The sequence below is a fragment of the Vigna unguiculata genome, chromosome 5 (genome assembly GCF_037176805.1).
Source record: "Vigna unguiculata cultivar grain cowpea cultivar isolate G323 ecotype 2 chromosome 5, ASM3717680v1, whole genome shotgun sequence".
NCBI classification, from domain to species: domain Eukaryota; kingdom Viridiplantae; phylum Streptophyta; class Magnoliopsida; order Fabales; family Fabaceae; genus Vigna; species Vigna unguiculata.
In genome coordinates, this window is record NC_140796.1 from 15,065,414 (window position 1) to 15,090,447 (window position 25,034).

At 35.2% G+C, this 25,034-nt stretch overlaps 1 protein-coding gene across 3 annotated transcripts; it reads right to left on the reverse strand.

The window, feature by feature from the left end:
- Positions 1–842: 842 nt before the first annotated feature.
- LOC114185116 (chromatin modification-related protein EAF1 B-like) lies at positions 843–24,826 on the reverse strand. Of its 3 annotated transcripts, none has more exons than XM_085673964.1 (23): positions 24,371–24,826; positions 22,329–22,520; positions 22,170–22,224; positions 21,986–22,083; positions 20,456–21,854; positions 20,240–20,359; positions 19,892–20,104; positions 18,906–19,079; positions 18,215–18,295; positions 17,994–18,051; positions 17,384–17,895; positions 17,223–17,276; positions 14,582–14,639; positions 14,288–14,484; positions 14,137–14,190; positions 13,947–14,027; positions 10,848–10,985; positions 10,624–10,743; positions 8,941–9,032; positions 8,542–8,754; positions 8,063–8,447; positions 6,010–7,789; positions 843–1,233 (listed from the first exon to the last, which is right to left on the reverse strand). In XM_085673964.1, exons 2-22 carry the CDS (start codon positions 22,469–22,471, stop codon positions 6,092–6,094), a joined length of 5,943 nt encoding a protein of 1,980 aa, XP_085530090.1. In that variant the 5' UTR covers positions 22,472–22,520; positions 24,371–24,826; the 3' UTR covers positions 843–1,233; positions 6,010–6,091. The 3 variants fall into 3 exon arrangements, with proteins under 3 accessions (XP_085530090.1, XP_027928442.1, XP_085530091.1); XM_028072641.2 differs by having other exon boundaries at positions 19,898–20,104; positions 24,371–24,825; XM_085673965.1 differs by having other exon boundaries at positions 10,624–10,740; positions 24,371–24,825.
- Positions 24,827–25,034: the final 208 nt, after the last annotated feature.

Consider the following 25,034-nt stretch of genomic DNA (forward strand, 5'->3'; position numbering starts at 1 on the left):
ACTATGTAATCAAATAGATGTCTTCATGGAACCAATTCTAATGAACAAGTTCATGGGATGCTTGAACTTGCTGAATGTGAAATTTTAGTAGCAACTTCAAAAATAAAGAGGTTGAAAACAAATTTGAGGTTTTGTAGATTTTACCATACTGAGATATATCTAGAAAAAATAGTTTGATTATAGACATGTAACAAGTAAACAGTATAATAACAAAAGTCAGATGTGTTAATAACCAATTGTATACAATGTTAGTTGTGATTTTTTTTTTTTTTTCACTTCTAACCAATTATTGTGTCCCTTTGTAAGAGTGATTTATACCATAAAACAGAAAAGACATTAAATGCAACATAATACTTATTTTGTATAATATATGATGCAAGTAGGTTTTATTTATTCTACCTTTTCATTTGTTTATATTTTCATTGGGCGTGATTCGCAATTCACTTTTCTGAATCTTGTTTCATTGATGTTAGGCTTAATTTGACATTTGATATACAATGCAAACTTCCAAAAATATAAACATAATTTGGCAAGGATTGATCACCGTCAAACTGAATACCAGTACACTGAATAAAATAATCAGTAGAAATAATATTAATTTAAATAAGACAATTATAAATATCAAAGTTTACACTAACGATCTTTTACAACAAGGACGTGCAATCATCTACGAACTGAATCAAATTCCAAAATTTGATTCTTGTACATCAAACAAATAATACACATGCAAAAATAACATAATCAAGGTCTTGTTCCTCAAACAGTTTTTTGTCCAATTTCAGAAAGTAAAAAAATGGTTAGAAACTCGTAATATCAAAATATTTGCATACACCAATGGCAGATATTCACAAAACTTTGAATTGGCTTTTACTCATAAAAATGATTCCTATCCCAATTATCTAACAGGCTAATAATACATTCACTAATCTAGAACAAAAATAACGAGTTCCTCTGCACAAGGGCAGGGAAAACAAGACAAAAAAAAAAAACGAAAAGTAGGGAGGGGGTTACAAGGAAGAGACGACGCTGTACACATACCTCTATATTCGTCTCTTACCTAAGAAAATAGTAAAAATACCCTCTAAAAACAGCGGTAATATACAAGACCTGTGAAATGAATAAGTAAGCAATGATGCCTACCAATACAATTTTTCCTAATTTTTAACAGGACCTACTGAAAACAATGGATATCTATCTCCATATTCCAAAGCCCTCATGTATGACCAGCATCATCTGCAGACAAACCAAAACAAAATTGAAGTCTTCTTTGCATACTGCCATGACAAATATAGATAAATGCACCAGAAAAATAAAATTGAAGGTCAGATCCACACGAGTAAAAACGATGCATCATTAATAGGAATCCGATATTAAGCAATACATATAACAAAAGAGTAAAATATTCATCAGTGAATTCTCAAGGAGAAACAAATCACCCCATTAAGCATAAATGTTAGTCAAATATTATTTGCATGTAAAATCATCAGTCATTCGAGGGGCCAAGTGTATGGGTATGGTAGTGACGGGGAAGTGAAAGGAGGGGGAATTGGTATCAATATTGGCTACCCTGAGTGAACAAGCTGGCTCTTCCTTAGGAAAGAGGTAGTCTACCTTTTGTTTTTCTTGGGTCGCAGCCCTGTAAGAGATTAATACCTCGGATAAAGCTCAACTTCAGTATCGACATTGCTTTAGTTTTACCATTCCAACATCAAAAAGATATATTATCTGTATTTTAAAAAATTCCATTGTCATTAAACACATAGCTGCATACAGTTAACAATGTCACATTAAAAAGGGACCATCCTAAAATGACAACAGCAGAATCGCACAAATAGGATGGCTTCTACAATATGAACTAAATATTTATACCTCACATACTAAAAAAATCATTACCCAAAATTAAAGAAATTCATTATAAACAAGTCATAATTTACATTAACAATTGTAAGAACCTAGAAATTGTTTTAAGAGTAAAAATGGTATACCTAAGATGAAGTATGCATATTTTATTATTAAAGCATTTAGCTTAGAAATAGAAAAAATTAAGATTAAATTATGTCCTTGATCCCTATTTTTGTTCAAAAATATTGATTTGGTCCCTCTATTTTTATAAGTCTCAATTAGGTCCCCAATTTCGATAATGCTCAGTTAAGTTGGGGTAAACAAGTTAAAGGAACAGTGAGGTGATATGATTATGTGTGTTGAAACAGTGACAAGGAAAATAAATTACTGACGTGAAAAAAAGTTATTTAATAATTAAAAGTAATTTGGAATTTAGGGTTTTCTAACTACCACAGATTGGGAATTCTGGCCAAATTGGGTTTCTAAAAGAATGGAACATCATGGTAGCCATTGACAATGCTGTGCACAAATATGTCAGGGTTTGCCTTCGTGATCAACCTCAAAACAGCATCCCTTGGATTATCCAACACCCCATACTCGTCAAGTAGATGCTCCAACTGAAACATGCAATTCACTACTACAAATTCGTTTTTCTCTATCTTGAGGTCCTCGAATCTGATGGTATCCCATTTCCTTGCAATGGCATTGAACTCAAATGGAACATTAAAACACTTGCAATAATGTTCGAGTCTACGCCCTGTTTCCAGAACCCTCTCCTCTGGCCTGAAACTTGCCTCTCGCTGATCTATCCCCGTGATGCAAAAGCATGAATGAAGGCGAATATTGGAAATTAACTAGGTTTTCAGATAGTGAAACGCATTGCATTATAGTGGAAAGCAAGAATGAAGGCGAATAGAATAGGTTAGTTTGGAAGAGGAAGAGGAACTTACAAAGAGAGTGGAGAGGTGAGAGAGAGGTTGATTTAGAGAATGAGACGAAGAAGAGTGCAGTCCACTCTCAGAAGGTATGGATTCCCACGTGTTCGGGGAAAGTCGTGGATCCTCTACCTTCAAATTCTCCAATAACTACACAAATTTCGTATCAACGGCCATGGCTTTCCCTTCTCTTGGAGTGATGAAGTAAAGTATCAAAGAAATTTCAAAACAAATTCACATTGTCAATCCTCTCAATCAAATCCCTCTCCGCTCTTCCCTTCCCTTTCTTCAAATTCTAATTTTAGAAACCCCAATTTGCCCAGAATCCCCAATCTGTGTTATTTAGAAAACCCTAAATTCAAATTACTTCTAATTATTAAATAACATTTTTCCACGTCAGTAATTTATTTCAATTTTATTTTCCTTGTCACTTTTTCAACACAACCATGTCACCTCATTGTTTCCTTAATGTCGTTTACCCCAACTTAACAGAAAGGCATCACTGATATCATTTATCAAAATTGGAGACCTAATTGAGACTTATAAAAATAGAGGGACCAAGGGCATAATTTAACCAAAAATTAACTACTCAAACTTCATTTCAGAAAAATCATATCTCTAGAAACTTCTTTCACTTCTCTCTAGATTTTTGAAAAATCTACTCATTCTTTTGTATATTAGAGCATTTCATAGGAATCCAGATGGAGAATAGAGCAAGTTTGTCAATCATAATTTCTTTCTAAGTTAATTTTGGAAAGTTTTGCATGCATTGGGATTGGGATATCATGCATGGGGATTGGGATATCATGCATGTGACTTCTCTAAGGCAAATCTGAAAGACTTTTTATTTTCTCTGACATGATTTTGACATGACTCTAACACAATGTTAATAAGGACAAATGTAATGATTTTCTAAAAACCCATAAACTTATTGCATAAGTTTCTATTATGATTACAAATATAAGGAACAAATCGTATATGATTACTACTTTTCACTTTTTGGATAATAAATAGATGGATTAGATTCATTTTTGTATAAGGTAACAATATGTTTAGATTATTATATTTGACTAACCTTGTTTATAGATAATTTTGAGTGTACAAATATTGGTTTTTAAATTAAATAATTTATAATGATTTAATATATATAGATTTATGTCCCCGTGTTCTACATTTTGGAGACTACAATGTTGAAGTGCCCATGTCTATGTCATGTCAATTGTTCATGTCAGTATTCGTGCTACATAGATTTGAGTATATAAATATTGGTTGTTAAATTAAATAATCCATAATGATCTAATATATAGATTTGTGTTCCCCGTGTCCTACATTGTAGAGACAACACATGTCAAAGCATCCATGTTTGTGTCCGGTGTTCATGTCAGTATTGTGCTCATAGATGTCCCATTCTCTTATAGTATGAGCGTTAAGGACAACCACTCCTAACACAACGTCCTCAGATTCCAACTTCCTCCTCCTTCACTAGGTATTGTCATGGCAAAAGTTTCAATAACTTCGGTTTGATTGTCATCGTTCATTAAGTTAGGCCCATGGATGAGTCTAGTGATTAAAACATCCATAGAAGATATTTGACCACTGGCTAGAATCTGATCACAGACAGGATCAAAATCCTATGTTGGCTTCTCAGAATTAAGACCATATAATATCTATCAAGTTTCTTGTTGAGATCCTCCACTGAGTTCACCACTATAAATCTTTTAACTCCTGCAACAACCCTAACCTTTGTCATATGTGAGACCATATCATGGTTAGCCTGTTTGAGATAAGATACTGAGTTGCATCAAAGTGAGGCTAAATATCAATAGCAAAAAATGTCATCACATTCTTCTAAAGAGAGAAATTTGTTTTGAAGGATCTAAGCATTTCTAAAAACATCAGGGTCAGCTAACTACCATAAAACAGCACATGGTTGGAAGTCAATCTTTTGCCCTCAAATCTATTTGCATCAAGAATAGAGCTGACTTTAGATTTTAAATGATCGTGATATTGTTGACCAAGGAACCAAAACTCCACATAGGCAAACCAAGGTGAATAATTCTTCCAAGTGAGTCTTGCACTTGTAATGGTAGCAGTAGCAGAAAAGATAGGAGCAGAGCCTATTGAAGCCATCTCAAAGATGAAGAACAACAACCAAACTTGAGAAGAGAGAAGAGGAACCCTAAGACGCTAAAAGGGAGAATGTGTCCCAACACCAAAGTACATTAAAACAACGAACTGAGGTCAGAAATGAAGACAAAAGAGGCCAACGAGTTAGAAAATTGAGCACAGTAAGTCAATTTTTTAACTCTCCAGTCAAGATCATTGTGATATAGCTGTACAAATACGGAAGTATATTAAGAATGCTCCTAGAAAGGCCTTATTTATATAGAAAAGAGAAACAATCAAATTGTTGGGTATTCCAACGCTAATTGGCAATGTCACCGAGTGATAGATTCTCCACGTTAGGGTGTTGTTTTGTTGTTGGATGTAATTTAATATTATGGAACAGTAAGAAACAATGTCATAGCAAGACCAAATGTAAAAGCAAAATACAAGGCAATGACCTTAGTCATTTGTGAGCTCAAATGGCTAAAGCAACTCCTCTAAGATTAAATTTGAAGAAAATTCCCAAATGCACCTTACATTACACATTGCCTCCGATAATGTCTTCCATGATGTCTTCCATGAGAAGACCAAACAAATTGAGGTAGATTATCATTTCATAAGAGAAAAGTTGAAATCCGGAGACATCACTAGATTTTGTCAACTCTAATGAACAATTGGCCAAAATGTTCAAGTCTATAAGGTGCAGATCTTTTATAATAAAAAATATCTAAATTATATTCCTACTCTTGAGAATAATGTGTTGATAACTCCATCAATTAGTTACAATTATTAAGTTGGATTGGGGCCTTTGAAGTAGGGAGGTGCAAACCCTATAGTGCATTCAAGTTTGTAGCTATCTTCAGGGGATATATCTCCTATTTGTTAAATTCCAGGTTTCTCTCACAATGTCACTGTTGTCCAAGTGATAATCAAATACCAAGATTACCATCGAGGGAAAAATTCTTCATAAGCATCAATAAATAAATTTTCAAGATAAAATTTTACCTATTTCTCCCATGAAAAGTTCTCAATTTTAGGCCATCCTCCACAAACAGGATTCAGCAAAAATATGTATTTCAATAGTCACTAAATTTTCATAACACAAGGACATAGAAAATAAAAATACCTGTACAATGGTAGTAAAAGGGTATAAGACTCCAATCCAGACAGAACCAAGCACACTCAGCTGCTCCATCCATCAGACATCATCATTCCACTTTAGAATTGGGTGGCCGGATAAGCAAACTGCTCTGTCCCTGTTGCTTGTGTTTCACTTGTTGCTGAGGTTGATGTTGCAAAGCTACATCTTTTGGAGAATGCTGCTCCTGCTCCTGTTGCTTCTGATGTTCTGGAGACTGATATGACTGTTGAGTTGGGATAGGCTGTGGTAAAGATTGTTGTTGGAGAGTCAGTGGCTGCTGCTGCCACTGCCCTCCAGAATTATGTGTATGAGAAGGTAAGCTAGTTGATAATTGTTGTGGTCCCATCCCTTGATTAATAGTCGGTTGCTCATTTCCAACATGTGTTGTACTGCCTAGAGAGCTTGCTTGAGTAACTGGATTGGCCACACTGGAATCAAATGATGATTCTGACGTTTTCCACTGAGAAGATGCAGAAGGAGGAACAACAGTTACACTAGCTGCATCCATACAACCTGGAGACATTGCAGTGTTTCTACCAACTTGGGAAGCACTGTTTGCAGGATGTTGATCAACTTTAGGTGAATCAGATTGAGACAAGTTTGACAACTCAGAATGCACCTGACAGTTTTGTTGTAAGATTCTCTGAACATTTGATTGAGTTTGGTTACTTTGCTTACACTGTGGCTGAGATTGCAGTGGCAGTTGTTGATGGTTAGAAGCAACTGCTGTCTGTGGAGATGATGCCATATGGCCAGCAGTAACTGACAAAACATTTCCTGGAATGCTATTATCAGATACAGATACCACTGGCTGAAGTTGTTTCAAAGAAGTGTTTGTTGGTCCAGAATGTAGCTTTTGCTGCAACTGGGAATGATTTGAAGAATGAGCAGGAACTACTGGCTTGGGTGGTTGATTTGGATTACCAGATCCAGGATATAAGTTTTGACCTTGCATCATGGACATGATTTGGTCCCCTTTCTCAACAGTTTGGCTTCCTGGAGGTACAGATAACCCATTTAGATGAGAAGAATCAACAGAGTTGTTCTGATGGACCACCATGTTTCCTCTTCCTAGTCCTTTCAGAAGTTTCGCCTGCTGTTGAGCCTGTGCATGCTGTGGCTGATTAGGATGCTGCCGACCTGGCTGTGGATACTGCCGCTGCTGTGGTTGCCGCTGCCGTTGTTTGGCTGCTTGGTTAGTCAATGCACTAGCACCGGGATTCCTGCTGAAACCATGTGGTAGGTGATGTTTCTGCTGTTGTTGCTGAGAAGAAATGGGAGTCAAAGGGGATGTCGGTGTTACAGGGGAAAGAGATACTTGCTGCGATGAATTTTGAGGTTGTGCCTGGGAATTATTTTGCACAGGGGATGGTATAGGAAGTTGGGACTGTGCCTGACCATGTTGAATCAAGGCACTCGATGCAGCAAGCTGCTGCTGCTGTTGTTGGTGCTGCAGATACCGCTGATGTTGCTGCAAGTGTCTTTCCTTTGCCAATCGGATAGCGTAGGCCTGTTGTGGATTAGTAGTATGATTTGAACCTTGAAGGGGACGGGGATTGCTGAGATGGGACTGTTGCTGAGATAATTGATGTGGCTGCTGGGCATGCCCTGCATATGACTGAACTGATGGTGGAGTTGTCTGATTATTAAAGGCAGAACTCATCCCACTGAAAGCAGGAATGCCTTGACTGTTTCCTTGTGTAACCTGCATCGTCGGAAGTTCTGGAACCATGGTTTGTCTTTGGTGTTCTTGATTATGGCCAGGCTAAAGAAAATCAGAAGAAAAATTATTAGTCAGAATAAAATTGGATCACAAAAACAATGTTGACTGAAGCACAAGGTCAAATCGTTCAAAATAGAACCAACTTGCTAAAAATTACCAAGTCAATAGAAGCCATTAGAAACATTGTTAAAAAGCTAGGATGCTGGTTGGATGGATATTAAGTTTCATTGCCACAAGAAATTCCAACTTCTAAATGTTAACTGTTATCAATAGAACCCAAAATAAATTGTAAGAGAGAACATGAACACTTCTCACCCTCATCATGTGTACAGTCTCCCGTGGTCTCAGCATTGAGTTGCTTTGTCCAGCACCAACTCCAGAGTGAATATTTACAGGGCTTGGCATCCCCACCATACTAGAAGAAAGCATGCCCCCAGAACTAAGCATAGATGATGATGGAATTGCTTGAAACCCTGGCCTAGGCATTGTAATGCTTCTGTTGATCCCACTCATCATGCCCATACCATTACTGCCAGGCAATATTCTCCCACCACCTCGATCACTTCCTGAAAGAGACCCAGGCACGGAAATGGTAGATTGCTGCATGTTTCTACTGGACAACATCTGATTATATTGTTGTATTCTCTGCTGTTCATCAACTGATAAAGGTGGAGTTCGTGAAACTCCGTATCTACTATCCCTAAAAACACATGTGATTCCCAAGCATTGAATAACTAATATTCTTACATTTAATAATTGGACAGCAAGAAACTCTAGTTATAAAACATTCTAACCTGGCAGAGGCCCCCAATGGACCAGATGATGATAAGTTATTGCTAAGATTCACACCAGAAGATGATGGAATAGATGAATTCAACCCAGCTGAAGGATGAACAGGAGGTACAGAACTATGATTGGACATTGGTAAACCACCAGTATGAGATCCTTGATAACCAAGGGACAGACCATCTGGGCTTGTTTGATTTGTGTCACAAAGATCAAGTGGCCTTCACCAGAAATCAAATATGATTAAAATACTAGAGCAGTTGTGCTAAAAAGAAAAAACAATGTACACAATGTGAAAATTACGAGACAAGCCAAACTGTGCTAAATGAGAATAAACAGTAATTTAATAATATTCAAAATTTCAAACTTCAAAGTACACGACCCCCCACAAAACAAACAGAACTTACGTCAAAATACTCCCATTCAAGTTGTTCGGACAGATTTGGGAAAGAGCAAACACATGCGAATTATGGACAGGTACTAATGGTTGATTATCATTCTACATACAAACAAAAGCATTTCAAATTAGTGGTCAGAAATTGAAAGAAGGGAAGGGGACAGGAAATAAAAAGGTCAACCAGGTAATCACATATTGTAATCATAATTAAAAAAATATGAAAATTACAATTAAATGTCCAACATCCTCAGAAATAACTGCACTTTTGGAATCATCCAGGAAATAAATCAATAGATATGGCAAAGGCCAATTCTCAAAAGGTTAACCTTATAAGTGCAGGAAGGGGAAGTTAACTAGGATAGCTAGGATATTAGTTTGTTTGAGAAAGTAATAAATAAGTAGGAAGACTTATTCTCGAGTCTCAAATCGGAAACCCCCACAAGCCTGAATTGGATTTATTTGGAACCCGAGCAGTGGACCTCAAACAACACTCAATCAATTGTAACAACTTTAACTAGCACAATTTTATTTCAAGCTGTGCATTGAGCCCAATCATGAGCCAATTTGGCCCGAACTGAACACAGATGATGGAAAAAAACCAGGGTAACAGCAGTGGTTTTCAGTTGACTTTTAGAGCCAGCCTTTCGACAGATGTGTCTTGGGATGAAGATGCAATCATGGAATACTGCACAGGTAATGTTTGGGGAAACAGTATCATGCAATTTATCTGTTATCAGTTGGCTCCATTCAACCTTGAGAAGAAATGTTGACTGTTGGGATGCACAGAGTATTCCTAGCGTTGTGAGGAAGACCAAGTAAAGATAGCTAGAATATTAGTTAGTTGTAGTAACTGACGAACAAATTAGAGCAGATGAGAGAGGGAATTCAAATCTACTATCAATTGTAAGTTGACAAATAGTTCTTTGTAAAAGGAGAAATCCTAAGAGAGGCAGTTGCGAGAGAGATTTTTCTCCTTTTTTCTGTTCTAGGCTCCCAACAATAATAAAGCACAAAATGATAAAAATTTGAATGGTAAATGTCAAGGTAGATTATGTAAGCACAGATTTCTAAAATCAAAGCAACAAGTTCTTGCACAAGAATGTCAGTAATGTTTTTAAAACTGAACAGGTCATAGAACCAATCAAAACAATTGTTCAAAAATCAATGTCAAACTGTAATTGAATTGTTGTTGAACTGATGTTAATAAAAATTGAAAATAGACACAAACAATATCAAAGAAACAGAACATCTTAACATTCCTAAAATTTAAAAAGAAAACACTGATATAAACTCATAATTGAAAAATATTGAAAAGACTATATAAATTTATTGTGGTTTAAACCAGTTGGTTCACCAATTTTTAGACCAGTTCTTTTACAGGCAGGTCTGCTGGTCTAATTGGAACGGATGCAGGACCAAATTTCCGCTGAACCAACCAGTCCAGTCCTGTTTTCAAACCATAAGCTGTAACAAAACTAGATCTTAATGTCCCTTCAAAAAACTGCAACCCGCGTTCAATTGAAGTTGACTCACAAAAATTCCACAGTAATCGATTAAGTTCATCAGTGTTAATTGAATTAACCATTAATCATCTGATTTAATTGGTCATAAATGTTAATCATGTATAATAAATACCATCTTCAAATGTCTTGCACATTAGAAACCATCTAATATAAAAGCTTTTGCTTAAAACCTGATTCCTGTGGAAACGTTGCTTCTGCCCAATCTTGATAATTTTATCAAAATGAGACTTCAGAGTATCCTCCTCCATTGGTCCTTGCAAACGCTGAAACAACTGCCTGGCACTGCCCTGCTAAAGATAGAAAATAACCAACCAAAGTTGAAAACTTTTCCAACAATGTGGAACCAATAATATGTTAAGGCATAACATGAAATAAATAATAGAAGTATCCATGCCTTTGGAATCCCAGGCAGTGTAGATGGATAAGACTGAGAAGATCCTGAATCTTCAGCACTATCTGCACCGTCCCCAGCACTTCTATCCATCAAAATCTTGTGACGCTCCTTGCACTCTTTTGGCTTCCGAAATATACACTGGAAATATTGCAAAATTGAATTACAGATCCATGAAAAAGAAACCTGAGAATTAAAGGAGAGAAAAGAAAGAACAGTTCTGAATTCTCTCTTTTTTCTTCCGATATATTTGGACAATACCACAATTTGGGAATGACAACAATGGTTTTGGCGTCGACCACTCTACTCAACTATCTGGGGGAAGATACCACCACCCACCATCAATACCCTAAATGTTTGATGGACTAAGGATTTGGACCAATCCAATAACCTAATCATAGTTTTCATTCCCAGCTAGCAGAGCATGGATAGCAGGATAACCACTATGCTAATATTTTTTAAATATATGAAATAATTAATAATTAATAATATATATATATATATACATATAAAATTTCAGAAACAGAAGAACAATTTAAAATTCATTCACAATCATACTATCCTGTTCCAGATTTTTATTTTTATTTTCCTTTCTTTACCATTAACGTATATAAAGTCTATAAAATTGAAAAATAACACGATCCATGCACAAATGATGATAGCTATTTTCGTTCAGTTTTATTCCACGTTTCTATTTTATTTCCTTTCTTTCCATTTTCATTTTTTCTTCCCTTCTGAATATTAAATCTGAAAAGTTTATAAAAGGAAAACAAGTAAAGGGGGTCAACAGAGCAAAGAATGGGAAATATAAACTGTGAAGGTTCAGACTTTATATATTCATAAGAAAAAAAAAGAGCAACATGAAAGGAAAAAAAACTGAAGGATCACCAGAGTGTGCTGGTACACCGGAGAACAAAGCTGGGTGGATTAGGGACAGCAGGTGACTGTGTGGGTTGGAGAGGAGTGCTTTAGGGGTATAGTAAAACTCAAAAAGAATGTAAATACCCAAAACTACTCTCACTAAAATTAAAAAGTGAGGTCTTTCTCAGATTTTCACCCAAATTTCAGATCCGAAAACCTAAACAACTCCTTACCTCATCCCACACTCTACTTCAATATACAATGCCATAAAGTTTTCATCATAGTTCGCAATAGTGGCCACTACATGCGCCATTGACTATCAGAACCCAATGAATACAAACCACAAAATTCGGATGGGTTTGGAACATTAGTTACAATAGGAATGAAGTAATGAACTTCCGTCAATTGGGTTTGGACCTACTATTGACTATCTGAACCTAATGAAACAAAACCACAAAACTCGGATGGGTTTGGAATATTGGTTAGAATAGGATTGAAATAATATAATTCTGTCAATTTGGTTTGGATCTCGGAATTTGATTTTGAAAACCCAAACAAATGCAGTCCACCCAATTAAAAATATATCTTTATATTTTTATTATTAACCTTTAAATTAAGACTTTAAGACTTTAGACCATAGTCTGCCACTATTTATTTAAAATTTTCATTTTTCAGTTCACATTTCACACTTAAAATTTCCTAATTAATATCTTTTTTTTTTTCATTTTAAAAATAAATTTGAGAAAAGAATCAAACCAAATCCACTCATAGACAGAGAGGCTCGGTTTGAGTTGGAGACACAAATAAGGGAAAAAATTAATCTGAACAGAGCCAACTAAAATTGATTGGCTCAAGTAAAAAAATGCCCTGAACTAGATCCAAACCAACTAATGTTCATCCCTAAGAAAAGCAAAGAAAAGAACAGTTTAATAAACGGGAAAAAGAAATGACTAGATGCAGAGAACACGAAAAGAAAATAGAAGGCTTCATTAGTAATTTAGTCCCCTATATTTAAGCCTTTGATTTGTTTCGGCCCCTATAATTTTCTTTTTACTCAATTGAGTCCCTGTTTTTTTAAAAGGACTAAATAAGGTCTCTTCCGTTAAATTGACATTAACGTCGTTTTGAAAGTGTCACATGTCAAAATCTAGATTATCTTCTATCTTGGAACCCCTTTGGTTTTTTTTCTCCCGCGACCTCCCACCACCTTCCTCCACCCCAACCTCTAGCAACTTTGTTGAATTTGATCTGTTTCAGGCCTTTCTGATTTAGGGTTTAGGCAGGCTAACCTTACGTTTGGAAGGTGGTGGGAGGTAGAGGGAGGTGGAGAAAGGTGGTAGGAAGTGGAGGGCGGTGGAAGGAGGTGGAGGAAGATGGAGGGAGAGAAAAAACAGAGGTGTTCCATGGTAAAAAACGACCCAGATTTTAACATATGACACCTCAAAACGGCGTAAATATCAATTTAACAGACGTTGAGTCCTTTTAAAAAAAAAAAAATAGGGGACCACATCTTTTTAAAGAAATAGAGACTTAATTGAGTCAGAAAAAAATATATATGGACCAAAACGAATCAAAGGCCTAATTAAGCCAAAATAGAATCTAAAAAGAGATATCAATTTTAATGGAGATGATTTTTGCTTTCCTGAGGTTATCTCTGAAGAATTCCTCACAGTTGTTGAGGCACAACTGTTGGTTTAGTAGGTCACAGTTTTGAATCTCAAGAATACAAGACTCTATTAGGGTTTTGTTAAAAATTTTCTGCTTTTGGTAGGATAATAAGATACATGGCACAAACTTCTTTTCTTAGATCTTAGGCGTAATATTGGGCATCTGGTTCCAAACATTTCTTTATTTTTCCTTGATAAATCTTATAGCTTATGTAATAGCTGCCGCACACATGCCATCAACACCACATAAATATCATGCAAACATTAACTGCAGATGATGCCATTAAAAGTGACAATGAAATGGAAGAGACACTCCAAAATGGCATACCATACCACCATAGTGGCCATAACCATTCTTTAACAGCACTATTCTTACTCAGCATTAAATGAGAGATGCTGAATCTCTCTCTGCTTTAAAATCTTGGTGAATATCAATAAAAACAGACATTATATTTTAAGATGAAAACCTTTTTGTGATAGAATGTGACAATAATCGAAGATAATTGAAGATGTATTTATGTCCTACAATCATAGCACCTTTCCTATCTGATTAACTATATCAGCACATAATTACCTTGAATTGTATAGTACTGTTGATAGCATCACTAACAAGCTCCCAGTTTGGACCCATATCATGCACCAGGACAACAAGAGCCTGTAACAGATAAGAACACATACCCACTTAATGTATGTCATGAAGTTGAAATATGTATTCTGAAAAAGGACATTAGAGTTAACTAAGATAACTACGAACAATAAACAACCTGGTCTTCAAATAGTGACCATGGAGTCCCAGAACCAGACTGTCCAGCTGAAACCTATAATCAGTAAAACAAAAAGCAAAAAAAATCAATCAGTACAGTGACAAGAGACACTTTGCCACCACACAACCATCTTTGTTCTGAACAAACTTACCTTGAGTGCTTTCGCTTTCCTGCCCCTATCTCGTCCACCACTAATGATTCTAATAAATTTACTTGGATTAGACATGTTACTCATTTGCGAAGCAGCAGGGGAGGGAATAGAATTAGTTATCGGAGCAACATTGTCAAAATTATCAAGGGATTGCTTTGATGTCTTCATCTTCTTCACACTATGCTGCCCATACAAACCTTCAAAACAGGACAGTTGATTTCGTCAAACAGACAAAATATAATATTGAGCAAGAAAAACAAAAAAAAAAATGTTACACATAACAAGGAAACTTACCACTAACTCCATTAGATTCAAGGTTATGACTATCCAATCTCTTTTTAGCATGATCCCTCTGCATTGTGAATACATTAAAACACCATAGGATAAGTACTGTAGAAAATATTGAGAACAAATGTAAAGTTCTCCAAAGCAATATTAAGCATTATAAGGTAAAAACACCATACCCATCTAGACATTATTGATGCAACCACTTTTCATAGTACAAATAGTCGATTTTATTTTAATTGGTCAAAGGGAAAGAAATGAAAGAAATTGGGAAAAAATGGAATGGAGTGAAACAGAACCTAATGGAAAAAAAAAACATTGATTTCATTGTGAAAACATTTTACTATGGAATGAGAATGAAAATAAAGTATTCAATCAATTTTTTGAAAACTAGACCGATCCAACTGATCAATCACAAAAACCGGTGAACTAGTCAAGTGACAGGTTCAAACAAATGATAAAAATAGACTCGGAGAAAAACCAAACAAAGAATTGGAAAACTCTAAAAATTCAGTAAATCTAGTAAAAAAAAAAGCACAATTCCCGAGATAATGGGAAAAGGCTTAATACATCATCACTTTGATTTTCTGTTAAAAAGAAAAAGGAAAATCAATCTAATATTTTTATTCTAAACCTATGCTTAATATTGTGAATTAATGTTAACACTTAAGTATCATAAGATATTTTATCTCAGCTTTTATATGTACTTTAAATGTTAAAAACTATACAGTTATGTTATAGTTGTTAAGATTATAAAGGTATGGTATTATGTTCTTTTAATATTATTTTACACATTATTTAATTATTAGTTTTATTTTATCAATACCAGTTTGACCATGGCTGAACCTTAAACCTATGTTTTACTTGTTCATTGACCAGTCTTGGTTGGAAACCATTGTTCTTGATCGCTTGGAAAGTGGTTAGATGAAATTAGTGATAACTTTTTTATTTTCATATCTTTACTTTAAAAATACCAATATTTTATTTATGAAAATAATTTTAATAAATAATCCAAGGCATAAATAAAGGGTCCTAGATAAATATTAAATTTTAATATAAAGGTCCTACATAAATAAAGGGTCATTGAAATACATTAAGAGAGCAAAGAAGAAATGTGTGGCTGAAACAATTCATTAATAATTAGGGTAAAGATAGAACTGTAACTTCATAATTGTACAAAGAGAGACCTCTAGCTAGCTTCATCTCACTCCTCCCAAATTGGGATAGGTTTTACCAGATTCAATTATATTCCATCATCATTTCACCAATCCAAACGATGAAACATAACACCATTAAATTTCATCAGAGAATTAGATAACCATGTAAATAGAGTAGACTAGCCAACCCCAAACCACTATAGTGGAATAGCACATAATGGAGCAACACCAACATCAAATAAATTGGATGCACAACTAAGACTTCACATTAATATAATGACATGTTTGTAAATGTGATTTACTTCTTCCCTATGATGCACGAATGCAATATGTGTATCAGATACGACACGTATCTAATATGCCGATACAATTATTTTAAAAATAATAAGATACAATACATGATATATGCATATTTGAAAATGTACAAAAATTCTTAAAAACATGATAAATATATGATTGTTATTATGGGAGTCCAAATTAAAATCATATGTATTAAATGTTAAAATAAAAACTTATAAATTATTGTCATCATAAAAGTATTACTAATTCAAACAATAGATATTTTATTGATAAGTATCAGTAAAGTATTCAAAAGCTTCGGATACAGATACATATCGAACACAAATACATGACACAAATTGAAGTATTTGTATCTATACATCATATCTGCCTAATTACAAAATTAGAAATTCAAGTGTAGTTTCATCACGGCTAAGTGGAAAAATGAATATTGTCAGAGATCACACATCATGTAAAGATGTGACCAAATTAAAATATATAAGTGCAAGTTTCACCTAACAAATCGATTTTGTGAGGTCTAGTTAAGCTTTAAAGTCTACTTTCTAACTAGTATCTAGATCCTTCGTGAAAATTGTGACGGCCCGGTAAACCTCAAGATTTTTCTTTATCTAACCTTTCTCCCAATTTCACTTTTATTCTTCCAACACCGTCTCCAATAAGTTTTCTGACAGCCTTCATCTACCATAATTTTCTTTGGCGCACATAAGGTTGAGATCGTGTTGCACCAATCTATCCAACTGTCCAAACACCCATCAATGTGCCCTCACATGCAACTTTTCACCCTCTTGATAATACTAAGAAGATGAACATTTTACTATTCCACCTGGGCTTCCAAAATGCGGTTATAGTTCATGGGGTTAGGCTACAAATAATAACAGTAGTTGAATCTGCTCCTATAAAATGGGATCGATGATATGCAAGTTTATCCCAATAAGGACTATTAGGCTTATCGCACCACCAGCTATAAGGCCACTATCAAACCACCCAAAATTATCTATTCCCACACACAAAATGTTCAATCATCAACATGAGAGGGTATATTGGACATTTTACATCGACTAGAGATATAACTAAATTGTAATATGTAAGTGGGTATCAGCCTCATCTTACAAGGAAGTTTTGTGAGATTGAATTAAGCTTAAAGTCCACTTTGTAAGAAAAGCCATCAGTGGAAAATTATTTATAAAGAGTACCTGTTCACTTAGGAGAACAGAATCCAATTGCCATCCCTGATCATAAGCAGAACCCTGTACACATAACTGTTAAGAAACTACAACAGAAATACAGATTAAAAAAAAATATCCGCAAGTTTCAAAAGTCTGCCATCATATAGATGAAAACAGATTTTGATTACCAGATTCTTGGGCTTCTTCTTCTTTGTTTTAACTGATGTTTCTCCACAATCATAAGGTAATTGCTTTTCAAACTCTCCAACTGACTCCACCTCCACACTTTTCTGAATCTGTGGTCCAACATGTAAAGTACTCTGGTCATCTGGAAAGGAATTGGTATCTCCACTTGAAGCATCTGTCTTAGCTTGAGCCTGTAATGTCCCAGAGACCACAGCAAAAGGACTCACAACTCTCTGCCTAGAAGCTGTACGCATGCGTTTCGTAGGTATTGTTCCAACATTTAAACTGGATGGCCTTTTTCCAAGAAGGATGGATGGTTGAGCTCCAGTTGAATAATGCCCGTAAGGCAAATCGGTCCCAATTTCACTGGGCTTAGGAGTGTAAGACTTCATTCTATTCCTGTGTTTCTTGTGCAATGATTTTGATGATCTACTACCCTCGTACACACCAGGCAAATAATAAGTGCTAGTTTCTCCTTCATCCTCATCATATGCACCCTCTTCATGCCCAAACTCTGAATATAAATTTGAGGAGGAAAAGAAATTGTGATTTATTCGAGAATGCTCAACAATGCACATATAAACCAAATAATCCAAATAATCCCAAAAGTACCTGCTGCAGTATCATACATAGATGTATCAACTTCCTCTTGAATGCTACTACCAGTTTTCTGAGGATAATTTGTATCATCAAAAGTATAAATAAGACTTAAAATAACAACGGCAACACCAAGTATATCTTCAAACTAATAAAACTTCAGCAGCAGTCATGAAACATTAAACCTTTGCTAACATAAGGTAGAAAAAGTAGAGCATTTAAGAGAATAAATCTACCTCATACTGTAGAAAGTGAGATTCAATAGACTTCCTGTACATTTCCATTGCAGTAGGAGGAACTGTATAGAATAGGCTTTCCTGAAAATTAAGATACATGTAAAAGAGATGACCAGGTAAAAAGCAATTGCTAGCTATAACAAACAAATGGAAATAGTAAACCATAAAATCATCTATTCCATTTTCGAAAATCCATGTACAAATTTATTCAGTCCAAAGTAATCAATAACTATTACAATAATTATTAATGGTGTCATAATTGTTCATATCTAATATTCGTAAAGTTTACCTTAACGATTTACATCAATTTATAGATAAATATTTTCTCATTAAAAGTACTTTTTACCTCATTTTATTGGACATGTTCATAATAATATCTCCTCTATTAAATTTAAAAATCAATAATTTAACACATTTTATATTATTAGTAATATTTGATTTTACACATGGGTGATACATACAGCATGTAAAAGAAGGGTCTGGATAAAGGAATATAGCTTACTGTAACAAACAAACAAACAATGAAAGTAACCCACAAAATCATCTATTAAACTATATTAAAATGACAACATTCCATAGACTTCAAAAACAAGATTTTGATTTGGCAAAAAGTGAGAATACACAAGAGAAAGGTCACTAACATACAAACTAATAAGCTAATCAAATAAGGATAAGGTGACTTGGCCCATACTTCAGTAAGATGATCATCCCATGACATATTAACAATGCCCAAGTCCAATACTTTATCAGGTGTTGCCGGCGCTTCTGCTTGACTAGAAATTCCAAGAGATCTACTGTCCTTTAAGAATCTCACAGCATAACTATGCACCTTATGTGCCGCTTGTTTAGTGGTATTTTGTTCATCCTGTGACGAAAACCACAAATAATTAAGCATCAGTAACCAATACCTAAAATAATTAGTATCAAAACCTAAAGCTGGGAAATTTTAGAAGTATATAAAAACATCCAGATCATAAGCACTACAAAAACATTCAAATTATGCAATAGTAACGAGACTCTCACACGTCTAAATCTAAATAATGTAATTATCTTAAAACAGAATGTCAATTAAACATAAATTAGCAAGGATGACTACAATGAGCAAACCAAACTGAAAAAGCAAAGAATACTATAATCAAAACTACTATACAAATGTTCTAATATCAAACGCTCTTAAGCTACATCTTCAAATAGCACTAAAATGCTTGTATATAGTAAGCCAACAAAATATATTGTGAAATTTAGTCTTCCAAATATTAGGAGAAATAATAGGAGTACCTAGTCAAATCAAGTATAATAAAGTTCATCCAGAAAGTAATAGCTGATACATAAAAAAAAAAAAATCAACAATAAACCAGAACACTAGTAACCACACATCTAAACCATTTTTATTTTGAAGCACTACATTCAAGATTCCACAAAGCATAACATCTAGGTTGCTCTTTCAAGTTTACATGATCACAGTACATTTCTAAAAGCAAAATGCTTGTTAACAATTGAATAGTGTGTTATAGCCTCACTTTACTCCAAAAGGGTATTCTCTCAACAGCAACTAACTAAATGAGTTTGCAATTGTATATAAGTTTAGTCCTATCACAACACCAGCCAATCTTGCGGCCAACAAAAAAAGAAAACACTTATTTAAAATTAGGACAGTAAAAGAACAAAGTAAATAACCAGCACCATCTCGGAATTGCTCCTCTTGTCCCTAGAAGCTTCATTGAGTAACTGGAGCTCAATTGAATTCCAGAACTGCATGACAGCCTTTGCCATGTTGTGAGACAAAATTTTCACCCCAAGATGTTTACTTTGTTTTTCAAATCTTAACCGAGAAGCAAAGGATGCCTGTTGAGACAATTGTGCAGCAGCAGTTATCTTCCAAAGACGCTCCTACAAAAACAATTTAGAGGAATAAAAGGATGTATCAAAAATCAGTTATCAATTTGATATAACAAAGTTTCATATTCTTCAAGTCCTTATAACTATGATAGAGCAGAGAATCACAAGTAGTCTAGAGAATATAACCTGCGCAAAATCATTCGCCAACCATGTCATTTCCTCAAGGACAAAACCCCAGTGAGATTTTCTATGGATCTGTGATGGCAATGTGCGAAGAGATAACTCTGCAATCCTCTTGCGCTTGACCTGCATTAACATATGATGTCAGAAGTTTATAGTTTACTGACAAACCCACAAAATTTGCAACAATAATCAGTAGAAACGAAAACAAATATTTAAGACCTCTATGATTTTAGCCTCTTCCAATATAGAATCCTCATGAGCCTTGTCTGGTATCCTCAAGTTGTGTGTGCTACATGGTTGACATTCAGATGCAGTAGTAGTAACCTTTTCAACAGGAGCAATTTGCGGAGTTGAAATTGACACATCCATAGGAACTTTAAGTCTTTCACAGTTGTCTTCCCTGATACAATTAGCCTGATCCATCGGAACACCCCTTTCCTCTTTATCAGCATTTGATATGCAGCTTTCATTGTGCGGCAGTCCTTTAATATTGGAGGAATCTTTCACCTTATTTTGCATGCAAGAACCATTAGTATGGATGTTTTCCTCACTTTTGACTATGTTACCACTACCAGAATGGTTTACATAAGCAGTAGCATGTTCATTGTTCAAAGTAGCACCACTTTCACCCGTGTTGGTATTAATTCCTTCTTTTACAACTTCATAGCCAGTTAAATTCAGCTTCTTCTCAAATTCTGATGTTTGTTCCATAGTATTTCCATTTGCACCAATATTCTTAGAATTACTACACATGTTATTATTATTTACATCTCTAGCTAAACTAGTTTGTGCACAGGAAGACTCCGAATCAAAATTCTTCATGCCTAATGCAGCACTGCAATTTTGGTCTCCATTTGCTACACCTTTCCTGTCTACTTTTATGTTGCCAAACCCATTTGGTTGGCCAGAACAAGATTCAATTCCAGGTTGTTTAGTAGATGCACAAGGCTGAGGCTCAAGATCAACTGATGCCCCCAGATCCCTTTCTCCAACTGCTTTAGCTTCCCCAGAAGGCAAGACAACTGGATTTTGTATAATATCATCTTGAGAAGGCATAATTCGTTGATCCTCTTTGAATTTTTTATTCACGGCACTATCCAATTTGTCCTCAGGAACACTAGCACTGCCACTAGCTGTTTGACATGCTTGGACACCATCCAATTCATTATCCACTGATTTATTAGATGTTGGATCTTTAGAAAGTACCTCCCCATTTAAACTTGTAGGCTTTGGCTTAGAAACAGAAAGCACATTGTTGTCCTTCTGTTTGTTTGTATCAGATAACATTCCCTTTGCATCTCTTGAAGCCCCACGAGGACCATGATTTGGTTTGGACCTGTTCCTTCGTGCATATGGCCGGAAAATAGCAGAATCTTCAGTCTCCTTTGCATTCTGACTCCCCCCAATTCGAGAAGACTGTTCTGAAGGAGCAATGTTAGTTCTTTTAGTTGAATGTAGAGACCTCTTTTCTCCTTCAGGCAACTCATTTTCACCGTCAAAAAGTAAGAGGTTATCAGCAGTATTTGGTTCACTAAGAGAAGGGACCCCTGGTCTAGCACTACTGTCCACAGAGTCACCATGAGGGGAGGCAGTCAATACAAAACTACCTTTTGCTTCACTGAATCATATTAGGAGGGCAGACAAGAAAAAGGAGGTGATAGGGCACCATTAAGCGAATTAATACACAGTAGATAAACAACTTACACGGACTGGTGACAAAAAGGAAAAAACAATTAAATAATTGCCAACCTGGTCACAAACTGCTCTTGATGCTGATCAGTGAGAGAAGTAGACTGAACACTAACCGAAGCAGCATTCCCTGATTTAAAGTCCAAAGGATTGCCTCCCTGAAATTACAAAGCTCAGCTTAACTGCTCATCATTTACATAGAAAATCTACTGATACAAGATTGCAAGAGAACAAATCTTCTTACTTTTTCAAGAAATTCTAGTTCCCTTCTTCTTTCTTCACGAACATCATATTCCAGTCTGTATCAACATGCATGAGTTATTCTTCATGCATATGATTACATTGGCACTCAAAAAACACAACCAGAAAAATAACGCAAGAGCAGAAACAGTTTTGCCTTCACCTGAGCTCTGCCTGAGCCTTCTCAATAGCAACTCGACGCGGAGAGGTTTTCAAACCTATACCAACTCCGCCATCAACAACACCTCCCATGGAATCAACCTCAGCATTTACAAGGAAGACAGATCCTGAGTCACATCCATGCATCCCACTCTTAATATCTAAGAGTGTCACTTTCCATTTATCAAAGAATCTCCTAGTTTTAGAAAAGAGGGCAAATTAAAGATGTAGATCCAATAAGGCCAATAAATTTCCTCAATGATCATACATTAGAAACGCAAGCAATTAATCAACACTCGAAGCATAGACAGTAATTTCATCTGTGTGATGTAGAAACGTACTTAAAAACAAGTTGAAATAAGTGAACTACTTTTCAGCAAGAATTAATCACTATCAAAAAGATTCCCCCATATTGAAAATGTGACATACTCAATGCAAGCCTGTTACAGTAGGATGTTCAGAACTTGGATCTCCCGAATTCCAAAATTGCAAGTCGTGCAATTTGTAGTTAGACTGCTCTAGTATTTCCTTCCAATTGGGTTTATGATCAATTTTGATTATAAAATAATTCGGTTTGGATGGTTGAGATCATAGACAGTTTTCTGAAAACAGTTAACCATCTTAATTCAAGATGACTATATGCCCACCTTGCAAACCAAGGTTGCAATGTTCCATATTTAATAATAAATATAAAAAAGGTAACAGGTGAAGGAAACAAAGATAGGTTATAAAATTATAAATATGAGGAATTATGTATTTCCAAGCAATACATAAATAACCTCTTGGGAATTCAGTACTGTCCTCATTGTATTTACTGAATAATAATAATAATAATAATAATAATAATAATAAATATACACCAAAACCAGAAGAAAAAAAAAAGTAGAAGCAGAAAACATTTCATGGATACATGGCATGCACCACATTAGCATTTAAAATATTTCAAATTTCAATTCTTATACATTTGGTATCAGTCCAACATATTCATCAAATGATATGTATCATGCACCCCATTAACATTTCAAATCTTTCAAAGCTAGGCAACGACAAAAGTTTTAGATCCTATATACTAATTACTCTCAGCATATGTTATCAATCGAATATAATTTTTCATTTCCATTTCAATTGAGATTCTATAATTTTTTTAACACAAAGGTTACATCAGCTTCCACTGAGTGAATAAATGATAATTGATAAGTGATAGTCATTCCACATGAGCCACATATAAGTATTACTGTAAAAAGGAGATGTAATGTAACCAAAGAAGAAAGACAATTATCTAAACCGTTTACTGAGCGAAAAAATGACCTTATAATCAAATCCCTCAAAACATTCTGAGATGCATGCTAGAAAGTATCTACAACATAGTTACATAATGAAATAAAATACCATAGGTATCCTCACATAAGTCACCAGATTGTATCAACTGTTTAAAAGATAAGAATAACATATATATAACTAAACAAATTGTAGGAAAGGTCAGAATATGTCCAGGTTTTGAAAGAATAAGGCAACCTCCCCAGCTTAAAATGTTTGCACGGGACATGAAATTTGAGACCAGACATAAGAAGCACACTATATTCGGTAACATACCAACTAATAATATAATAGGAACATATTAAAAATAAAGTAGTGAAACGTAAAGTTATTAACACCTATATTCGGTAACCATTACATACATGAAAAGGTTGCCACCAATGATTCCCTCCAAATTTTCAAAGTGAGATCACTATCCCCACATGTATAGTTCAAATTACTAGCTCCCCATTTAAACACCGGCATTCTAATTTGCTACCCCGTAAGTGTTAAAAACCAAAACTACCAAGTTTTTTTTTTAACAGAACAATGCAGCACCACATTAGCAGACACAAACTCGAGGCACCAAGCCATTCCATTCTAACACAATGCATAGCACACACAGCGCTCCACAATTCGCCCAAACATTCGAAACCCTAACCTCGACCATTTCCAGCAATTTCCCCAATTTCACAATTCTAGGGTTTCGAGTAATGGCAATAAAACAACAATTAGGGCAAGAAATAGCACCTGAACGCGGAAATGAGAACCTAGGGCACAATTCAGGCGCGTCCTGAGTCGAAATTCCTCTCTCCTAGGGTTTTGGAAATTAGGTTCCCTTCGCTCAGAGGGGCAACGATAGCGAATTTTCCCTAAAACCTAACGCGTAAGGCAACGAATGTGAGAGCCATGGAAGAAGGTTTTGTTTTGTTTTGTTCCCTCGGCGAGGAAGTGTGTGTTTGCGTGGTGGAGCAATTGGGGTTGCGTTGAGTTTCTCTCTCTAAAATTTGTAGAAAGAGAAAGGTCGTTTTGGTGTTGCGGGTTGTCGTTGATGATGTTGCGGGGTGAGAGAAAGAAAGAGAGACTATGCAACCTCTGGTAGAGTGTTGTGGGCTTTGGGGCATCAACACCACGATTTACAGAGGAGAGGGCTCGTAAGAAAATGGACGTTCATTTTGGGCTTTTTATTGTGCACTCTTTCTTTTCATCAGAAGTTTGTGTGATTCAGAATCAAAATAGGTTTAATTAATTTGGTTTAGTTCTTCTAATCTTGCTTCTCATCTTGTCAATTAGGACAAAGGTTTTCATTTTATTAGGTTTCGTTTTATTGCAACGAAGACGACGATGTGATACGCCAAAACTACATAATCTTTCTCATATGTTTATTACAATATTATTATTAGACTCCAAAATT